The following is a 23,576-nucleotide window of genomic DNA, read 5'->3' as shown; positions in this document are numbered from 1 at the left end:
TCTGAATTATACCTTAGGCGAAATAAATTACATCAAGACTTCTTTACAAATGTTTTTATATTAGCGAAATGCTTTTAAATAAAGTAAAAGTTGACTGATAATGATTTTTTTTTAAGTATAATTGACAGTTGTATAAAAATTTTTTAATTTATATTATATAAATTGTTTAAGTATGCATGTTTTGTAATAAACGTTATTAAAAAATAAAAACATTTTTTTTTTTCATTAACAATGACTTTCTACGACAACGAAAGTCTCTTTAACGAATTTTAATATAAGAATAATTAAAGTTAATACATTTAAAAAGATAAACAAAGTTTTGTTAAAAAAAAAAGGCAAATGTTTTAGAAAGCCATTACAAATAAATAAGTTCGATCTTTGTTGCTTTTATCTTATCGAAAGACTTTTTAATGAAGTAACAAAACACTTCTAATGAATTTTTATAAGTATTATTAAACTGTTTTTTTATTTTTTTATTTATATAATTATGTATTTTTTATAATAAATGTTAATCTTTAAAAAAAAAAAAAAAATACAAATAAAATACAAATGCAATGTATGTGATGGGGGGGGGGGGAGAGGGTCCAGACCACATACATACAGACCACTGAGAACCTATAACAAAATAGAATTTAAAGAAATAATGGTTTCATTTTGGAATTAATTTAGATATTTAGATGTTAAGAATCTAAATATCTAAATTAATTTAGAGACCTTCATTTAAACCATAATTAAGGTCTCTAAAAAGTTACCGCCCCCTTTATTTGTGCCCCTACCTACTATAAAGACCAGATCAAGGAGAAGACAACCAACCATATCTTTCTTTTTATTAAGAAATGACATAATTAATTCACATAGGCCAGTTGGCAGATTAGAGGGGCATTGGTTTCTAGTAACACATTCAACTGTTGATGATTGAAAAATAAGGTTATTTAAAAATGCTGGCATTTTTGATGTGGATTTGACAAGTTTTTAATGTTTGCATTTTCAGATAGTTGGGTCTAATGGTCTTATATGCTGTTAATCTTAGATCAAAACAAAGTGAAAAATTTACAAGCATCTGAAAATGGCTGAAAATTGGACTTTTTAGGGAAGTGGACATTTTGGTTTTAGATATATTTGAGTTCTAAACTGCAACAAGGTGCCTATATTTTACCCATTTATTGCAGACAGTTTTTGCTAATCAGAAAACTTATCTGTAAAGACTTGTGGATGAATAGAATAATGCTACAGTTAGTTTCATTTTGGGATATTGTAGCAATTTTATGATTTTTTCCAAAGTTGAGGAGGTCATAATTTTTTTTCTAATTTAACACAAGTTAATAAAACGACTTTTTAAAGAAGAGAACTATCCAGAAAATAGTTCTAGAAAAAATTAGACATCTGTTGAAAGTGATAAAAAAGTTATACAGCTCTAAAGTAGTCTGTTTTGACCATTTGTAAATTGAGGGGGGCCACTGTGTCATGTTTCTAAGGCTATAATTTCTGAACCGTTGTACTTGGAAGTCTGAAATTTCAAACTTAACCTATCTACATAATGCACATAACAATATGTAAAAATCAGGAAAATCAGAGATGGTGACCCACAAAGTTTTCTTCAAATTGGTTGAAATATTATGATTTGACCCTAATATAAATTTAAAAAATTATACACAACTGTGAATTATACTTTAAAAAAAATCATTATCAGTAAATTGTTACTTTATTTAAAAGTGTTTTGCTATATAAAAATGTTTGTTAAGAAGTTTTGATGTAATTTATTTCATCTAAAGTATAATTCAGAATATTTTTCATTTAGCAGGTTTTTAAAATATTTTTTGAAATAGCCTTGGTCAAATCGTCAAAGCAAAATGTGATTTGCCTGGTCATATAATGATGTGGGATAGCACGTCTTCCTGTGAAAGGCTGATCTAAATATATAATATATACTGCTAAAAATGTATAAACATGTTATCCGATGAAAGAATAAATTCTTTTTTTTTCAAAACACACAATGATATTGACAAAATTAGGCAAAATTATAAAAAAAATAATACAAAACTGACTAAAATTTGTTCAAAAAAATGGTTCATTTAAATAGTTATTATTTCAAAGTGTGTATTATTATTTGCTTTTAATGTGAAAAAATATTTGAAAATAGATTATCCTAAATCATTCTGACATTGAAACATAAAACATAGAACTTTATAAACATTTAGTTCATATATGTTAGGAACTTTCATGACTTGCAAACTTTTTTGAACTTTCAAACAATTTTGAAAACATATTAAGCGTATAGCGATGATAAAAAAGTTGCAATTTTTTTTTTGCTAGTACTTCCCCAAGCATTTTTTGCATAGTTTATATAAATATGTATAAGTGAGTTGTAAACTTGCATAAGTTTTTTTTTGTTTAAATAATTTCTTTTTTTAATAATTTTTATATAATAATTTGTTTAAATAATTTAAATAAAATTCCAAAAACTTTTAGTAATTTTAGAGCTGATGTAGGTAATATGTGGTTTCCATGGTTTCCATGTAAACATTTTTATCTAAATAAACTCCTAAAAACTTTACGGACGATTTTTTTTTTATTTCAACTTTGTCTTTTAATAATTTATGTAAGATTTTTGGCATTAGAGATTTTTTTGATAAGGAGTGAAGCAAAATATACTTAGTTTTCTTAACGTTCATGGTTAATTTATTGCATTTAAACCAATTTGATATATGTCTAAGTTTTTTTGTCAAAATTGGAAAATAGTTCATCAATGTTAGCATCCTATAAGAATGAATTTGTTTCATTGGCAAATATAATACTACTTAGTTCCAATGCCTTGTTAAGGTCATTTTTATAAAATAAAAATAAAAGGGGTTCTAAAATAGAACCCTGTGAGATACTATATATTATTTCAGTTTTTTCATTACAGCATTCATCATTGTATGGAACTCTTTAAATTTATCTGTCAACAACATGTCTAATGGTTTTTCAAAATTAGGTAACAAAGTCATTAAGAATGTTATACTACTACTCAAAGTGCGCTAATTACATTAAAAATTTATTGGCATTTAATCATCATAGATATTATCTAAAAGCTTTGTATTCCACACTGTCAAACAGGTTTATAACATATATAGAGACTAAATAAAAAAACACAATTCACTAACAACTGTCCTATAAAAAAGGAGTCAAAGAATCGACTCTTTAATAAATCGAGGAAAAAATACATATGAAGAAAGAGCTCAAAAAAATAATAAAAACATTACTACTTTATTTAGTATTGCAAAATATCAAATAATATATATTAAAAAAAAAGCAAAAAAAATATATATATATATATGTATATATATATCAGGCTTGGTCGGGAAAGGCGTGCGATCCCACTCTGATCTTGACCACGCATACAATATTTAGTTGCGGCAACTTGCCCATGGCTTCATAGATGTTTTGAGAACATTCAAGTATGTTTCCATGTTTGTCCGCATAACAATAAGTTTTAAAAATACACGCAAAAAAATTAACTTCATAACTTTAATCTTTACTAATTAATTACTTTACTTTAATGATTTTATATTGGCGAATGCTTTAAAAAGATTCACTAATATAAATTTGTTTTGTTTTAATACGTTGACTTGTTGTTGGAGCCACACACACACAGATATTTAAAAGATTTAATAAAATGGCAGCGTATAAACTTTTTAATAACATATTTTGATCTATATTATTAAAATGTTTTATATATACAGCATATAATATATACATATATTAGCAATATTGTTTCGTCCTTCAGGACTCTTTAGTAATGTACATAAATATAAAATAATGTGGGATAAAATTTATATAATACATTGTTTATCCGTCTGATTCAGATATAGAACTTCTATCTTCACTGGTGCAGCTTTCTTTGCTACTATAATCAGTGGCAATGCTAGCAATAGCTGAATCAAGGCAAAAAACTCTTCGCTTATCTAAGAAAATATCCACAGCGCGACTTAAAATATCATCGTGTTCTTGTTGAGTGAAATTCGTGTCATTCCCTGCTATGATTATTGAGTCTTCCATTGTTGAGTGTTTCATCTTTAAATGCCTATCAGTCAAAATCACAGTCAAAATACTGAAAACGCGTTCAACAGCTGAATTAAAACCAGCAATACACATCAGAAGTTCAAGACTCAAGTTTGGAAACTTAATTTTATGATAAAGAAAAATATTCTGCCATATTTGCAATGGTGTGAGTGCATGGTGTACTGCGCATTTATTACTAGTTTTGCAGCTCTCCATTCCGAAAAAACCATTTTAAAATCCATTCCTAATTTTTCTAGAGGGGAAAAAAATTTGTTTAGTAATATAGATATGCTGGCATCACCATACATGCTGTCTTCTGTCCATACTTGCGGATCTAACCAATCCATTGATTCGAATATGGGATTTAACAGCAAACTAAATCTATCATTTATCAATGGCAGAATGATTTCAATTGCTAATTTTCTTACTCTAATGGCAGAATGAATACATTCAAAGTTAAGATTAGCCATATTGTTGAGTTCAATCTCAACAAACTCTGGGTTTCATTTTTTCAATTCGTTACCTTCTTTGAAATACGAAGAAACAAGATTGGTTGAACCATCTTTTTCATTGATTATAAACTTGAGTAAATATGAATCAATAATTTTATCAATATCTTCATTGCTTAATTCCGCTAAGCTAGCCTTTGTTATATCCACCGCTGGTTTTAACTCATTCACCATTAACATTTGTTTTTCAAAAACCAATGATAATAGTGATAACTTTTCTAAGATGTCCAAATAACTACAAACCATACATAATAGTCTGTAGTCATGCAACCGTTTGGACAATCCAGAAAGTTTAGCACGCATATCTGCTTTAGTGTTGCGATCAGCAAGAGCATTATCGAAACCCACAATAAGCGAAGGCCAATTATGTAAAAGTTTTGTAAAGCCGCGTCTCCTGTGACTTATAAAGCACGTTCCAAATATTTTAGGCAAGGTGTAATATGTAATGTTCAAAGCCTCAGCAGCTTTTTTAACTGCGCATTTTAGTTTTCCGGAATTGCAAAATAAATTAAATATGGAAATGTAAAAACGTTCACACTCTTTATACTGGGAAATATCTTTCACAGCATCTTTTATTGCTAATTCTAAACGATGGTTTACGCAGTGAATTTTTATCAGCCACATTCTATCTTTTTTTAATTGTGTTAATACACCATTATAAATTCCAAAATTAACTCAAGCTCTGTCGGCTGTAGCGCTTACAAGTTTGTATTTGTAAGCTGACGCAGTTAAAGGAACACTACCGGTTTCAATAAAATGCTATCAATAGCCTTTTTAATGGTATTGGCACTAATACCACCCATACTGTTCATATCAAGTAAAGAAACTACAAAACAGGCAGGGGTCCCCTCACGTTCAAAGCGCACAAGAATCAACTCTTTTTCATCCTTTGTTTTTCTAGCCTGAGAACCATCGGAAAGAATGGAGAAAAAGTTTGTTTCATTGACAATTTTAGCAACTTTTTCTTTAATGGCACTGGCAATGCATGAGATATATTCACGTGCTAAAAATGAAATTAAAAAACAATAAAAAAAAATAATAATATAACTAATATTTTTCAAATTAAAAAATCAAATGGATAAATCAAAAGGATAAGACCATTCGGATGTAAAATCTTGAAAAAAAAAAATTAAACTTTCATTATAGTAGTAACGTAACTTTAATTTGATTTTTTCATTTGAATTGTTTTATCAAATTACAAAAAAGAAACTGAACCTAAAAACCAATAACCTGCTTTATTGTTGTCTTTTCCTTCTAAAAGGAGTACACCATTAAGTCTTTGGCATTTGATCAGTGTCTTAAAATGGCTATGTGGCATGCTCGGTTTTAGAGCCATTTCATAGGCTGTTCTAATCATCTTTAATAATGCTTCGCGGTTGTCTTGTGTAATAGGTAACAAGTTTTCCATATCGAGGTTAGCAACACAACTACTTCCAGGATCTTCTGAGTTACCATTATCAATCAGCACTGCTAATCTATGGCTTTGCTCTCTAACATTGTCATAGTAACTGAATGATTTAATTGTTTCTTTTGTTCGTCGTACTACAAAGAATTGTATGTAATTTGTAAAAACAAAACTCAGGCCAACTACGCAAAGCGCGAAATTAAAATAAAGATTGATTTTTTTATTTGTTAAATAAATCAACAAACGTTTGTTTATTAGAATCTTGTTGAAATAAATCAGAAGTATTCAAATAAAAGAAATTATACTAAACTCTTTGATAAATTGAATAACAATTGTTTCTTTATTAAACAATTATTAATAGTAAGTTTTTACTTTATATAAAAGAGTGTTGCCTAATTATAAAAGACAAAGTTTATTAATTATTCTAAACTTATTTTATAACAATTTAATCAGGCAGCTTTTAATTTTTGTAATTGTCTCTCATCGGTCCAGTTAAACTTTTTTGCGCTTGATTATTTTTTGAAATGTTCTCAAAACATCTATAAAGCCGTGGGCAAGTTGTCGCAACTAAATTTTGTATGCGTGGTCAAGATCAGAGTGCGATCACACGCCTTTCCCGACCAAGCCTGATATATATATATATTTATATGTATAGATCTATAGTTTGTTGTCTTTAAGAAGAGCAGAAGGAAAAAAGTGATTCTTACGCCAACACATACGTCACTTTTAATTACTTTTGACTTTCGTCCAACATTTGCGTGTTGGACAAAAGTAAAAACCATTAATTTAATTACAAATAAATCGTTTTTTAAAAAAACCACAAAAACGCAAATTTAATTGACCAGAATGTTTTTAAAAACATTCTGAATGTTTTTAACAATATAAACAATGTTTTTATTTTTATTTTTTTTAATAAAATGTTTTTATTTTTAATTTTTTTAATAAAATGGTTTTATTTTTATTTTTTTATTGTAAATCCTGACCCGCAAGGGAGTGCTGCTACATCTACTATCTTTTAGCCTGACCCGCAAGGGAGTGCTGCTACATTGACTGAGGGTTTGGTTGGGGCAGGCAGTCTATCAATTAATAAAAAAAAATAATTCTGGTCTTGCATTTTAATTTTTACTTTTTGTCAACAAAATATGGAAAAAACTTTCGGACAACATATAAGGGTTCTATATATATATGTATATATATACATGTATATATATAAATATATATATATAAATAAATAAATATATATATATATATATATATATATATTTATATATATATATATATATACAGGTATTTATAAATACATACATACATACATGCATACATATATACATATATATAGTTGGCAAAAAAATAAATAGCACAATTTTTTAAAAGTTTTTTCTTTTTACTCAAAAAAACATGAGTAAACTCCGTTTACTCATGTTTTTTTAAAAACTGTAAAAAATTTAAATGTACATCAAAGAATGCTACTATTATGAAAATTTTTATATGTACTTGTTCATGCTTTTAAAAAGGATTATTTAAAAACATTAAAAGCACACAAGTTTTATGCTGGAAGCAAAATAATTATTGGCACAAAAATTTTATTTAGTATTTTTTGGATTTTTGTGGGGAAAAAAAAAAATTCTAAAATTATATTTACATATGGAACACATAAGGTATTTACATATGTAAAATATAAAATATATAAGTAACCCATGAGTTTTGATTAGTTGAATAAAATTGATTAATTTATAGCAACATGCGTGTTGTAAAACAACATTGGATGGTTTCTCAAAGAAACTTAGTTGCAGATTTGGTAAATAATAGTAAGACCTGCAGAGAGGTTAATTAGCAGACTTCCCTTTTTGAACAGTCAGCAACATTATAAAAAATTGTAATTTGAATGGGACTACAACTGATATAGCAGTAAAAGGCTGTAAAAGAAAAATATCTGCTGCCATTGATAGAAATATTGTTTTACAGGCCAAGCAAAACAGATTTGAAGCTGCTCAAAAGATTACAGACAAAGTTAAAAATGACTACAAAATCATGATTTCAGCTCAAACTATCCGAAGCTGAGAGTAAGGATTTCATGGTAGAGTATCTTGAATCCTATTTGACTCTAAGACATATGAAACAAAGATTATTGTTTGCAAAAATGTTAACAAGACTATTGAGTACTGGAAGAAAGTAATTTGGAGTAATAAATCCAAAGAAAATAACTCCAGAAGAAACCATATCTCTTGTGGAATCGATGCCTCGACGTCTGCAGACAGTTTTTCTGGCAAAGGGTGGCTTTATTAAATATTAGCAAGTAGTTTTTTGTCTAAATTTAGAAATTTTTTATATTTGTGCCATTATTTTTTTTCCGAGAAAATATTTGATGCATATAAGTACAGTTGTTTTTTCATATGAACTTGTATTTGACAATTTTTGAATACAATGCTTTAATATAATGCTATTTTCAAATAATTGATAGTTTTTTCCCTTAAAAACAAAAATTAACTACTGTTTTTTATTATTCTTATACAAATTTTCACACAAAAAAATTTGTGCTATTTATTTTTTAGCCTACTGTGTGTAGAAGGACAATATCAATAAAAATTCTTTATATTTTGTAGATTAATAACAATAAATATTTCCAATGTCACAAAAATGCGGTAAAAAGTATATTCTTGACTAACACCCTGCAAATATAGAATAAATTTCACGATTAAGGAAAGAGTGTAAATTTTTTTTCTGAGTTTTAGATAAAATTTCACTAGATATGCGTTTTCACTAGATATGCGATTTTGTTTTATATTTATCTTTAAATCTCTTCGTTTTTTCACTTTTAGGTTTTTATTCCATAGATTGAGTTAGTTTATTTTGCCGTAAAATAAATTCAACTGAGGATCAAGAAATACCGGTCAATTTTTACATGTCAACTTGTGAAAATGAAAAATTTTGAAGAAAAAATTTTAAAACTTTTTTTAGATTTAATGTTTGTTAAGTAGTTTTTGAATAATCAACTACTAAAGGGTGCTGACTTTCATTGAGTTCAATTGATAATTTTATTATTTAAATTTTAAATATTATGTTTGAGTAAAAATATAAATATAAATGGTTACAAATAAATTAACAATTAATTGAATATTACTTTTTCTTATTACTTTTTTAATTATTTTTTATTTATTTTCTTATATATAAATTATGACAAGCTGTTCGATTAATTTTATTTTAACCCTATTTTTAGACGCAGTAAGCACTCAATTGTTGCATGGGGGGATTTGCTTTATGTTTTTGGTGGTGACAATGGGTAATTTTTCTATAAATAGTTTTTAATAATAACAAAAAGTAAAGTCTTTTAGAAGTGTGTAAACTACCTTAGAGAATAATTAACTACCTTACTACCTTAAAACCTAATTAAAAAAATGTTTGTCATTTTTTAACAGCATACTTGTAACATTGATAATCCCATATCAAATTACCGTATAAATTTTTTAAAGTTTTGAAAATATATATTACAAAATACTTTTTAAAACTTCTTTTAAGAAAGCGTATGTTAAATGATTTACTGCGTTTTGATATCAAAGACAGTTCATGGGGTCGTGTTGTAACATCAGGTGCATCACCAGCTCCTCGATACCATCATTCAGCCGTTGTTTTTGCAAATAGCATGTTTGTTTTTGGCGGTTACACTGGTGAAAATTAATTTTTATTATGTCCTTTTTTATATTGCTTTTTATTTTGTTTTGTTGTTTTAGTTGTTTAGCTGAACCTTAAATCTACCAATTTTATTTGTTTATTGTTAATTTATTGCTATGTTGGCATTGATTAATGAGAACAAAATTTAGTTTCTAACTTTGAAAATTTGGCTAAAAATAATTTTAAAATGTGATCTTTAAGTTTGAATGTAAATAATTTTAGAATGTGATATTAAAGTTTGGCTGAATGAAATTTCAGAATGTAATCTTAAAGTTTGAATAAATTTTAGAATTTGATCCTAAAGTTGTTTTAACAATAGTTATTGACATAATTAACGTAAATTAATAACCCAACAGTATAGGTTGCTTTTATTGGGACTAAAGTCCAGATATCACCTTAATCTCAATAGATAAAGGAAAAAATTCTTTTTAGATAAGTCTAATCATGTTCTTTGTATGCAATTGATATATAAATGAACAAGTTTAATCATTAAAAAAAGAATATTCCATCTAATAAAGTCTGACTACATATTACCTCAGTAACATTACATTAGTTTTAAACTTTTTTTGTTATGGCTTATAATATTGGTGATGTTTTTTTACAAATCGAGTCACAATCACAGAGTTTAACTCTGTTTGCAGAGTTACAGCTCTGCAAACTTTTTTACTAATAACTCGATGCACATATTTACAGGCATTGATTATGTTATTTGAACAAAGCTTTAGAACTGATAGTGATGCTTAGTGATATCTAGTTATCAAAATATTAAAATCGTTTGTCTCTCCTAAGTTTTTTACTGGCTATTTCAGTAATTAAAGAGTTCCATATTTTTTTGCTGTAACATGCAACCATTTTGTGCACTTTATTGAATGTTGTTGGAATACTTTTGATTTGTGTAGCTATAAGATCTGCACTTTAATTAGCTTATTACTATAACAAGTATTTAATATTTTAAGTATTGATTCCAAACCTTTTAACACGGTTGTTACACAGTTTGATTGAAACTCTTTTCCATGTAATCTCTGATTCTTTAGGCTGCTTACAATGTAGTTAGGTGTTATTTGAATTTTCTACTAACAAGTCCAATCCTTTTCTACAATTGTTTTCTATACAGGTTTAAAATAATAACATGAAAATCTTTTTGAAAAACTTGAAAGCTTGAATTTGTAAAAAACTGAACCTTTTTAATGAATTGATTTTATATAATTTTTTATAGAAAATTTGAAATATGATTAAGTAAAGTAGTTTCATATAAAATTTGATTTGAAAATTAAAGTTGAAATCTGTTAAAATTATTCTGCACCTGCTTTTTTTTATTTTTTAATTGTATTTGCATTAATAAAAATATTTAACCGCTTCTAGGTGACATTTACTCAAATTCAAACCTTCGCAATAAAAATGATTTATTTGAGTATAGATTCAACACAGGTCAATGGATTGAATGGCAAGTTAATGGGAAGTAAGATTAAAATTTTTTTTTTTTTTTTAACTATTTTCAGAAGTAGAAAATATTTTATTTATAGGCAATAAAATTAAATGTTTTGATAATAAGAATTTTTATCATTTTGTTACAGCATTCCAGTTGCTCGATCTGCTCATGGAGCTGTTGTTTACAAAAATAGCATGTGGTTGTTTGCAGGTTATGATGGAAATGCTAGGCATGCTTTTTTTATTAAATGTTATTTTTTTTACACAGTTTACACCTGATCTAAAGTATTTATTTTGTTTGTTTTATTATTAATAAAACATAAACAGTTATTATGTTATAATACTATATCTAGGTCTTGTTTTAAAACATTACGCTGTACACATTTTATGTATGCATATTAATTTTTTGTATGCATATGTTGTTTTATATATGCATTTGTTATTTTATATATGCATATGCTATTTTATATATGCATATATTTTGTTTTGACTTTAAGTTGATTAGCAGTTATGGTGCAACTGCATCGCTTATTGCTTAGGATTTCAAGTACTACCTATATTTGCATCAAGTTCTCTTTAATAATGTAAATCATAAATATATTAAATTTATCTATTTTAAGGACTATTGTACCTTCTCTGTAAAACAAAGCACACCTACTCACTCAAAACACCATATTGCTCTTATTACATCACCAGATAATAGTAAGTTTATAAAGGATCCTCCTGCTATAAAGGCTCCAAAAATGCAGTTTTTTTTAGTTTCCTGAAAGTTTTCATAGTTGAATTTCCGCCCTTTTAACATTCACCAATTCATATATATTATGTTAGTGTATTCTATAAGTAGAGTGCTCAATGTTCTTATAGAACAGAGTAATAATAATTTAGTAAACACACTTTTTTCAACAATTTGTTTTGTCATCAATAGTCTCATCATGAATATATATATATATATATATATATATATATATATATATATATATATATATATATATATATATATATATATATATATATATATATATATATATATATATATATATATATATATATATATATTAGTAGTAATATACAGCAATAAATTATTTATTATTTCAATTATTGATCTATTTAAATATACTTTTCAGATTGAATGATCTATGGAGCATTTGTTTATCTGATCCAATGCCTGTATGGAATGAGGTAGTATGGACTGTTTAGCATAGTTAATAAGCTAAAAAGTTAAAAAAAAATTGAGTTAAATAACTTCTTTGCTTATTTGTAGATTTTAGGATTTACTTTTTTTGTGTGTAGATCCAACAAATTGGTAAACGTCCTCCAACATGCTGCAACTTTCCAATAGCAGTTGCAAGAGATTCAATGTACGTTTTTTCAGGACAGAGTGGTGCTAAAATAACTAATGACTTGTTTCAGTTCCACTTTTTAGAAAAAAAGTAAGTGTATTATTTGCTTGTTACCATTTTTTTTTACTGTTATACATTTTCAGGGTTCAATTTAATTTTTTATAAAGTCCTGGACAAAATGTCAGATCGAAACTTGTTTGGGTCGGACAGTGTCCGATCAAACTTTTAAATATAATTTTTACAGTTTTACGGAACCAAGTTATGCAATTGAAATCTTTGTCATGTTATTCAGTTTATTTAACGTTAGTCTAATGAAGTTGTAGTTTCTTTCCTTATTATTTAGAATATTTCATCACAGACTTTTTAATAAAATAGTTTAAATTTAATATTGTATGTTTTTTTAGATAACTTAAATTTTCACGCTGTAACTGGCAATGCTTATTTTTTTTTTTTTTTTATTTACAATTTGACAACGGCTGTTTTGATGTTTTAACAATTTAAATGCAGTTAAAAAAATTGTTACATTATGAATAACTTTTAATCGTTGATCTTTTTTAAAGTTTTTATTTTACGCGAAGGCTTTAAATAAAATCAAAAATTAATTACAATGATCATTTAAAATAAACTTATTATGCATAAATTAAATATATTAAAATTTTTTTCTAGTATGTATTTTTTATGATAAATTTAAACATTTGAAACTATTTTTCAATGTCTTTCTAAAAATCTTTCAAAAGATTATTTTTTTAAGTTACTTTAAAAAAATTTAAATTATGAATAAGTTAGATTTAATCTTCCTATAATTTAATTGCTTTATTATTTTTTGTTTCTATTTTTAAAAAGAATTGTTCAAAAGTTTTTATGCTTTGCTTTAATAAAACGTTTTAAAAGATGAGTTTTAAGTAATTTTTTCAAATGCAAAACAAAAAGTAATTTTAACTTCTATTTTTATGGTTTCATTTTAAAGATATTTTCTTTTTCGTAAGGATTTTTTTGCTTACTCTTTAGTTTTTTCAACTTTTTTCCTAGTTTAAGTTTAGCTTAACGTTTTTTTTTTCAGCGTATTTCTAAAATGTTTAAATCATCAAAACTAAACAGTTGTGGTCAAGTTGTAAACAAAAAAAATCGTTTGTGTGGTCAGCAATAGTCTTCGATCGCACCCCATTCCTGTCCAAGCTTAATTTTGTAGAATTTAATTCCTATTGGTCAAAATGTCCGATTACTTTGTAAATTGATCAGACAATCTAAGGTTTTAGCCGGACAATGTCCGATGTCCGACCGTTAAATTTTTTTGGGTACTGTTTTGATTTCTCTACAGTGCACAGTGAGCTAGGTTGTGAACAAAATATCAAAAGTTTATTATTATTAAAACCATATAATAAAATATGTTCATACTATTTTATGTTACTTTTTTTTAAATGGTATCCTAAAACAGCAATGTGTGAACTAGTAAATGCAATATGCTTGCAATCTATTAAAAGTATTTGAATTGTCATTCAATTCCCATTTTAGGTTTTGTTGGCATTATAAAATAATAAATTTTAAGTCAAATTATTTATGAAATCAACTTTCTTCTTTTAGGCATTATATTTTTTTATTTACTAATGATTATAATGCCTAAACTTGGAACTTCCCACTTATAAAGTGCTCTATGCACTCTACTACTACACCCCTATCACTAAACAAATCAAAAATTTTAAAATCATAAATTAAGTTTATATATAAGCATTAATGTTTTTGCTTTTTAAACTTATTTTTATAAATATTTTGGTTTAGTAAATTTGACCTGTTTATATCTTTGTTTGTAAGTATTTTATGAAGAATTTTATGATTTATTCTATAGACTGTTTATACCTTTGTTTACGTTGTATATTCTATATATTGTTAATGTGCTTTGTCTATTATATATTGTTCATTAATTTAATATAATTATTGCTGCTTTTCTAATAGGATTTATTTTTGCCTTGACAACTGTCTAAATTTGTTTTGATGGAAAACTAATTTGCTTTATTTATTGCATTCTTTCCTCAAGTATTCACTGCTTTCACTTGTTACATAAGTAATTATTGATAATGGTCACTTAGCAATTGTGGTCTCTCAGCAATAGTAGTCTCTTAGTTGAGTTGCTTAACTTTAAATTTAAATTAAACTTAACTTTTAATTTAAATTATAAATATTATAAAAGCTTTAAAACAACTAGTTAAGATTGAAAAGGTAAATTGATTTTAAAAAGTTTAATTGGTTATGAAGATTTTTATTAATTTAGAGAAGATTGATTAATTTTGAAAAGTTTCATTGATTTTGAAGATATTAATTGATTTCAAGAAAGTTAATTAATTTTAAATAGGTTAATTGTTTTTGAAATGATTAATTGGTGTTCAAAAAATAAGTTGACTGTAGTGCCCCACCAAGCCTAATCAAAGTATATGTGCATGTGTGTATGTTATTACATAAACTGCGATGACAGAAAAATTTTATTTTTTTATTTGTTAGCACTATTTTTTATTTTTATTTTATAATTAGATGGACTCGAATTACAACTGAGCATTTATTGAAAGGTACGCCTCCACCACCATCTCGCAGATATGGACATACAATGGTTACTCATGATAGACATTTATATGTTTTTGGTGGTGCAGCTGATAACACTTTGCCGAATGACCTTTACTGGTATGATATCTTATAATAATACTTTTATGTAGTCTAGTTTAAAGTATACTAATAAAATTCCTAACTAAATAAAACTAACAGCTTCTGCTTTTATTAGATTTTCATTTATCCAATCATAAAGTTAACCAGTTATTAATGTTTTTAAAATGTTTTTACAAAAAATTTTCTTTCAATGTTAGTGTTAGTGTTAACACAAACAACTTAATATTATGTTATTTTTGTTAACTTACTATTTTTCCAGTTATATTACAAAAAAATAAAAATAAAACAACTAATTTTTTTATATTGTCAAGCCATGATGAAAATTTAACATCACTGTCGTCATAAATAATAAAAAAAAAATCCTTATTATATCGATAAATGAGAATATATTTATGGTAAATAATTTTTATTTTTTTTGAAGTTGGGTGAAGAAAAAAATTTAAATAGGAACTTTAAATTTTGAAAACTAATTTTAAAAAATTTGGCATTTAATTTTACCAGGTATGATCTTGAAACAGAAACATGGGATGTCATTCAAACTGAAGGCGAGGTTTGTCAAAAACATTTTATAGTTATATTTTATGTTTACATGATGTTGTTTAAAAAAGTTTAAAACAAAAATTTGTATTTTAGTTGCCGAATGGAAGATTATTTCATGATGCAGACGTTATTGGTGATCGTTTGTATGTCTTTGGAGGAACTGTTGATAACAATGTGCGTAGTGGTGAACTCTTTTATTTTACTTTTTCATCTTACCCAAGATGCACTCTCCAAGAAGATTTTGGTAGACTTTTGGAAAGCAGGCAATTTTGTGATATGACATTTTCACTTAATGGTGAAGAGGTACTTTATACTTTTAAATATGAACATTCCTACTTTATTTATTCTTAAAAGTACTTGAATCCATAGAAACGTTTTCAAACAAAGAAGTATAAAGAAAAAACCAACTTTTTTTTTCTATATTATAAAAACTTTTTTTAATTTTATTTTATTAAATGTTCCAAATGATTTTCATGAATATCTATACAAAGTTGTATACTATTTGTTAAATGTTTTAATATATTGTTCTTTGGGTGTGTTTTGAAATAGCTTGCTTAAGTGTTTTGTATTTTTACTTTTGATGTCAGTGTAGTCATCATGGGTTTTTATGTTAAATTGAATAGCCAAAAATCAGATAAAGCTAAGTTTGGCAAGTAAAGTGGTTCAGATAATTAGTGAATTTGAGTAACATTATTTTTGATCGGGCATTATCTAGTCAATCAGTGCTGGCCATTCTTGTTTTATTATATCAAACATCCAATTATATAGGAACCTTATTGTAAAAACTTGTTGCCTTATGTTATGACCATTATATAGGTGTAAATATCTGAAACAACGAAAATGTTTTGGATGTCCATACTGCACCAGCATTACCAAAACATGTTTGGGTTTGTCCCTGTAAAATGTAGCTAATTAGTTGCCAGCTTATGTAGCTAAAAATCCTCATAGCTTAGTTGTCTTCATTTTTAAGAGTTGTTGCTAGTAAATCTAGTTAACAATCATTACAACCATTTGCTGTCTCAATAGTTGTGAATATTGCTAGCTAGTTGCTAGTTACACTGGATAATTACTTTTTTTAATTTTTGTGTCCTCATCAATTGAACCTAGTTTTTAGTTAGACCCAATATTTATATTTGGATGACCTTCATGCATTTCCAACAATGGATAGGATGTGGTGAAAGAAGCTTCTTACTAAGTATTATTCAAAGTATTGTTACCTTTTTTTTGCTGAGTTCCTAATGTTGTCAAAATATTGTCTCTAATTTATAAGCTAAGATATACAAAAAGCAATAAGAAATGAAGCAAGTTTCAAGTCTTAAAACAAATATAATTTTATTGAGATTATCAGAATCATTACTCTAACTTATGTTTAAAATACCAGCTGACTGAAATTTTTTTTAAATTCTGGTTCACTACCAACAAGGCTGCAAGTAACCACTATAAAGTTGCAAGTTACTAGAAAACAAGAAGAGAGTTATAGAGCAAGTAAACGGTTGACAAAAGACTTGAAAAGTTGTAGGTTGTATGAATCAGCAAAACATGAAGATGGGAGAGAGTTTCCAAAGAGTTAAAGTGCAGGGGAAAAACCAAAATGAATAAAAGTTTTTAGAGCATTCAGGGATAGATACAGTAAACGAATGGGGTTTTGCTGAATGAAAAGTCTAACAAGAATGAGTTTTAGTTGATTTTATTAGAGACATTAGCTCTTTTGAGCAGCGTCTATGGTAGTATTTATAGAAAAGAGAAAGAGATGTAAATTACGGACGATGGGAAAGAGACTCAAGAAAATGGTAAGCACAATAGAGAGAAACAACCTTAGCAGATGCGAAATTAGCAATCAAATGTATACATGGTTTTCATGAAAGGTCAGTACTAAATAATAATCCAAGAAGACATAAAAAAGAGGACTCAGTGAGAGGGTTGCCATTCGTTAATATAGGAATGTTAACAGTACTGCGATAGTTGTTTGCGGTAAATAACTGAGTTTTGTTTGAGATAGAATTTACAACCCACTGCAGCCTCAATCTGTTACAGAAGTGAAATCAGGTTCAAAATTGGCTGCCTGTTTTAAGCAATCAAAAAGAGAAGACAGGAGTATATATAAGTTGAATCATCAGCAAAAAGAGCTACTAGAATGTAAGGTTGTTAGGAAGATCATTAATGTAGATAAGAAACAAAATAGGATCAAGGATAAAACCTTAAAGTACCCCAGAAGTTACTGGAAATAAAGAAGAGTGTTGGCTTTCAAGGATGATTTTAATAAAGCAATTAGAAAGAAACAATTTGATAATCTTAAAAACTTTCCCAGATACATCATATAAAGCAAGCTTATAGAGAAGACCGGCATGTTAAACTTTGTCGAAAGCTTTAGATGTCAAGAGCAATAGCCCTAGCCATCTAATGCACAATAAAGTCTTTCTTTCAAAGCGATTAGTAAGTCAGCCGTAGAGCGAGAGGATCGAAAACTGTATTGATTGTATGACAGTAAGTTTTTTGACTCAAGATGGGATGTGAGAAATTTGTTCATTAAAGACTCAAAGACCTAATAACAGAAAGAAGGCTGATCAGACAATAATTTTAGGGGTCAGAATTTTCACTGGTGTTCTTGAAAACTGGAACAACAGATATCATTTTCCAGCAGGCAGGAAAACAAGACTCAGTCAACCATTTATTAAATAGTTTAGAGAGAATTGAAGAGAGTTCTGGAAAACACTTTTGTAAGACAATGACAGGAATGTTGTCTGGGCCACAAGCCGTAGATGAGTTCAATTGAAATATGACTTTAGCAACTGCTAAAGCTGAAGTGATTTGAATGTCTAACAATGGGTTAACCTGTTTAATTGGAAAGGAAGAAAGAGAATGGCCATAAGATTCAAGAGTCGAATTAGAAGAAAAGTTCTTTGCAAATAGTTCTGTCTTATTCTTGGGAAAGGCAATAAGATCAGTTCAATGAATGAGAGATGGAATATTAGACCTACCCTTGTTAATGATGCTGTTGAAGATTTTCCAAATGTCTCTAAAGCCTAACTTCTGAGATAAGATACAAGATTTAGTGAACTGAGAATAATGGAGCTTACCTTCAGATAGCACCTTTTTACATCGATTTTTTGTAACAATAAATAGCCGTTTGTTCTCAAGAAGAAGAGAGTTGTTATTCTGAAAAAGATAAAAAAAATGATTGTGGTAGATCAGCAGCTGCATAAGAGGGTGAAAATCATGGAGTAGAATGACGCTTGACTTGGAATAGAAGAGAAGGAATAAAAGCATCCATTTCTTGCTGAATCCAGGAGGTTACATAGGAGACACATTTATCAGCTGAGTGAGGAAAGCCATCAACCCAATGACCATCACAATGAAAATCACAAAAAGAATCTCAGTCAGGTTTAGGGTAGTAGTAAGTAGTACAATGATAGGGTGAGTTCAAAATGGAAGTACGAGATTAAAGATTTAAAGAGATCATTAGATTTAAAGAGATCATTGCATGGTCAGAACCACCTAAAGGAGAAAAAGAAGAAACTGAACATAAGATAGGATCAGAAACAAGACATAAATCAAGGAGTGAAGGTAAATGATTAGGGTTGTTGCGAATATGAGTCACAAAGTTAACTATCTGAGTAGGATATTGAGAAATGCAGAAGTTATAGGTTTTAGTGCCAGTAGCTTCAGTGACATTAGAACCAAGCCATTCAGTGTGATAAGCAATAAAGCTACCATAACAAAAATATTGGTAGAGGGGTAAAGAGAGAGGGCAAGGTTAATTTGATCAGAAAATACATCTTAAAGAGTACAGTCTTGAGAAGAAAGAGAACGATAAAGAACAAAGAGAAAGTTGATAGAGCCAAGCAGAAGCACATAAAAGAATGGTCAAAGGATTTAAATCTGATTTCATGACAAATAAGTAAATTGATGCGTATATATACCCCAAGCCAAGTCTGTGACAATTGGAGTCTTTGCAAATTAAAGGATAGTACCCATCAACACTGAGATCAGAAGAAGTAATAGCAGAATTTAAATTTGTCTCACTAAGAGCAAGCAAGTATGGTAAATTTTGCAAGAAGTAAGGATCAAATGATTTAAATCTGCTTTACAGACCAAGAATATTAACAAAAGATATATTATAACGGTTAGGTGGTGGGGATGGTTTTTTATGTTTAATATTTTGGGTTACTTTTGGCATATTTTAAGTTTCATTCACGGAATGAAACTTAAAAAATGCCAAAAGTAACTCATTTTCATGACTCATTCACAGCCTCCTAAGCAATAAGCTATGCAATTGTCTCAGTCCTGTTAATTAACCTTAAATTTTAACATATAGGCCTCGACAATGTGCACCATAAGCATTATCAGGGACACCATCCATGCACAACATGGCACTTTTAATACTCTGATATTTTGAAGCTGTTGATGGAATCAGCCTCTCTGAGGGCTACCACAGAGTTTGGGAAACCTTACTACTAGTTGGCCTCAAAACCATTGAACTGATTTTTAGAGATGTACCCTCATGGAAATAATGTAACATGACACAGTGGACCCAGAAGGCAAAGTTTTGTAAATAGGATCATAACTAATGATTAAGAAATTCTAGAAAATTTATTGAGGACTTTTTAGAAAGATATTTTTTTTTCTTTTTATAGGAAAATTTAAATTTTTGATATTAAACTAAATTTATGGAGTGGGTTCAAATTACCATATTTGGTCATTTTTGATAAATTAGTATTTTTTTTAGATGACAATTAAAAAAGAAATTTATTAGATATACTTAAAGAGAAGAAAATTCAAAAATTTAAATAATTTGGGAGTCTGGTTTCTACTGTTCTATTGATAAGAAGTTTAGTATTTAAAAACAAGTATTCTGTCAAATTTGGATTTAAAATAATGTTAGTATAATAAAATTATAAAGGAAAGAATTATTGAAGATAAAAAATTAAAATAGTAAAAAATGTTAATAAATTTTTAATTAATCATAAATAAGGTTTTCAAACATACCGTCAAAATATCTCTTTGGTATTGAAAACATACGCTCATGAGATCTGCTTGTATGCTCATTTGAACCACAATCTTGGCATAACTTTGGAGGATGCAAATGGATAATTTGTTTTAAAACACAAGGATCTGATCTCTCTAAAAGACGACTCATCACATCTGTAAGTTATTCTAGATGCAATGTCTTACGAGAGAGAAGTTTTAAATAGTTTATAATATCTTTGATTTTTGCTTCTAGACCTTCCTTCGATAAATGGCCAAGTTGAATGATGAAGGACTCCATGAAGAGTGTGGTTAATTTGTGCCCATGACATATTTGTAATGATGTTAAGTGTAACATTATTGCATAACTCCTGAAATTCGTCCATTTTTAGACAAATTTCAGGAGTTATGCAATAATGTTACAAATAATGTCACAGGCCTTGTAAACCTGTTGTATATGTCCCTCCCTTCTCACCAGAGTTACAATGCATATCTAATCGCTGTCTTGTGTTTTCTTTTATTTTAGTAATAACTCTGTCTTTTGCATTATGTATTGGTTCACCAAGTGGTCCTGTTTTTGTAACTTAAAGTCTATAATCTAAATGACACCGATAAAGTAGTTTTAAAATCTAGGCAGTGCTATTTACATATGAATCTGTAATACATATGCTTTTTTGATCAGATTTGGTTTGTGGTTTTTTAGTCAGTCCTTTTTATGTGTCAAAATCTCCAATTTTAGTAGGAATGATACCATCCTTCTCAACTAGCTTTTCGTGCAGCATCGAAATTTCTTCTGATGTTCAATCAGTCGGAAATCCTTCACTAATTCTCCTAATATCTGTCTATTCAGTAGTTTTTGTTATGCAAAGTATTCAATCTGCACCTCCTTGTCTGCTGATGAGCCATTTAAACTTTAAATCCTTTTGTATTTGTTTACTTGATATGATTTTGTGTTTTTTTCAGCAAGTAAAATAAAAAATAAATTTAATGGAGAAAAATAAAAATGCAAAATACATCACAGAAATAGATTCACACATTTTATTAAAGCTGACAACTGTTAAGTCAAATTCAATAACATATTCAGCCATTAAAGAAATACTTTATAGAAATTTTGAACTATCAGTTGATTCACTGGAGTTTGAAAATGTGTGTGAAAAAACATGGAAATGTTATAAACGCCTGAAAGAGAAACATTTCAAACAAAAATGGATATGCATTTATACTTTCACAAGCATTAAAAGATATTATTTATGAAGTAGAGGATGCTTACATAACAGAACCATGTTTTTCAAAACAAAGAAAATCTTTTACAGAATTGGGTGATAAGATGAAAAAAAAGAAGACACAGGAACTTCTCAGTTATATAAACAACTTTATCACTAATGAGTGCCTAGAGTTGCATGTTAACCAGTTATTGGGTTACCTCTTATATAGAGTTAACACACAAAATAATAAAAGTATTGCTCGTGTTGGAAATGCTGTTTTTAAACTTAAATTTTTTATTTTACTTGCTGAAAAAAACACAAAATCATATCAAGTAAACAAATACAAAATTAAAAAATTTCAATTTAATAACCAAAAATAAAATATTCACATATTTTAAGAAAAAAATAATCACTGTTCAACTTTTTTAAATCATGTAAATAAAAATAAGTGCTAACTTTTTTTTAACTTCCCTTTAAAATATTTTTAAAATGTATGACAGAGTAGAGGCAAGTTAGCACTTTTGAAGAAATCTGTGATTTAATCTGATTTTTTGTAAAAAATAACGACATAAATTTATGACATTAAATAGTTAAGTTTTAAAAGCTTTGAAAAAGAAAGAAATTAAAAAAAAAATAACACATTTTTAATTTTTTTATTCAAAAATATATTCCAAGTCAAATTAAAAACAACTTTTACATAATTGGTTTATCAATTTTCATGTCGGTAAATTCATTTTGAATGGAAACTAACCTAAACTTTTATAGATACACAAAAAAATTGGAAATTCATCAACTTCAAAATTCCATATTATAACTTAGAAATTAGCTAGAAACATATTTTTTTTTTATTTATTCAAAAATTTATCTGACTTTATTCTAAATCAGAGGTCGGCAAATTGTAGGCAGCGGCCCAATTGTGGGCCTTTGCTACATAATTTGTGGGTCCCAAGCCACCTAACTGCATAATATACAAAGTAGTGTAGTTGTGGGCCTTTTAGTTGTTTTCCAGGCTGTAAAATTTATAAAGCCTCCTTATAAAAAACTCTTTAACACCAGATCTTGTCATTTTAGACATAGTAAAAAAATAATTTTAATGCACTCTAACACTGTAGCACTTTAAGACTTCAAATAAGATCCTTATACTTAAAAGTTAAATCATGCTAAAAAATTACTCTACAAAAATAAAAACATTCGAAAAGCACGTAAAAAATAATTACAACATTCGAATTTGTTCAGATGAAGTAACTCAAACAACAATTTAATTAATTTAACGCTGTAAAAACTATTTCATATCAAATATACCAGTGGTAAAAGTTATCGTCTTTAGAATGTTTTTCGTACTTTTCTTGAATAAAAATACTACATTGTTTAAATTTTTTACGAAATAAGTATTATAAAAGAAATAGTCGGCAAATCTTTAATGTTTTAAATAACCGGTTTTTTAAGACGCAATATTTGGAAATTGAATAACCAAAAATTACTCGAGTATAACCAGTTATCGAGTAACCGGTTATCGAGTTTGGATGCTTTACTCAGAAGTTGCAACTCTGATAAATACACACATTAACTTGCAAAGATATGTCAGGTAAACATTAAGCAAAGCGTAAATATGCACGTCAGTGGAATGAAAAATGGGAGCTGATTTATTTCTTCACTGAGGGGCCAAGTAACAATGCTCTATGTTTAATATGTAATGAGACTGTTAGTGAACTGAAAGGAACCGAAAGCTTGAACGTCATTTCGTATCAAAACATGAATTGTACAATACTAAATATCCTCTTGATTCAACAACCAGAAAAATAAAATACGACTCATTGAAAAG

General features: G+C 27.7%; 1 protein-coding gene across 1 annotated transcript in view; it reads left to right on the top strand.

Annotated features, from left to right (window-relative positions):
- The window catches only part of LOC100206079 (leucine-zipper-like transcriptional regulator 1), a 42,388-nt gene that overhangs the window by 1,535 nt on the left and 17,277 nt on the right, over positions 1-23,576 (top strand). The window contains exons 2-10 of the mRNA XM_065807885.1: positions 9,173-9,235; positions 9,472-9,620; positions 10,987-11,083; positions 11,199-11,282; positions 12,177-12,231; positions 12,343-12,482; positions 14,916-15,062; positions 15,546-15,594; positions 15,678-15,887. Coding sequence (XP_065663957.1) covers positions 9,173-9,235; positions 9,472-9,620; positions 10,987-11,083; positions 11,199-11,282; positions 12,177-12,231; positions 12,343-12,482; positions 14,916-15,062; positions 15,546-15,594; positions 15,678-15,887 — 994 coding nt within the window. The remainder of the gene's footprint in view (positions 1-9,172; positions 9,236-9,471; positions 9,621-10,986; positions 11,084-11,198; positions 11,283-12,176; positions 12,232-12,342; positions 12,483-14,915; positions 15,063-15,545; positions 15,595-15,677; positions 15,888-23,576) is intronic.

This window comes from Hydra vulgaris, chromosome 10, assembly GCF_038396675.1.
Source record: "Hydra vulgaris chromosome 10, alternate assembly HydraT2T_AEP".
Taxonomy (NCBI): Eukaryota; Metazoa; Cnidaria; class Hydrozoa; order Anthoathecata; family Hydridae; genus Hydra; species Hydra vulgaris.
The sequence above is the reverse complement of the archived record's forward strand: the minus strand, read 5'-3'. Positions and strand labels throughout refer to the sequence as shown.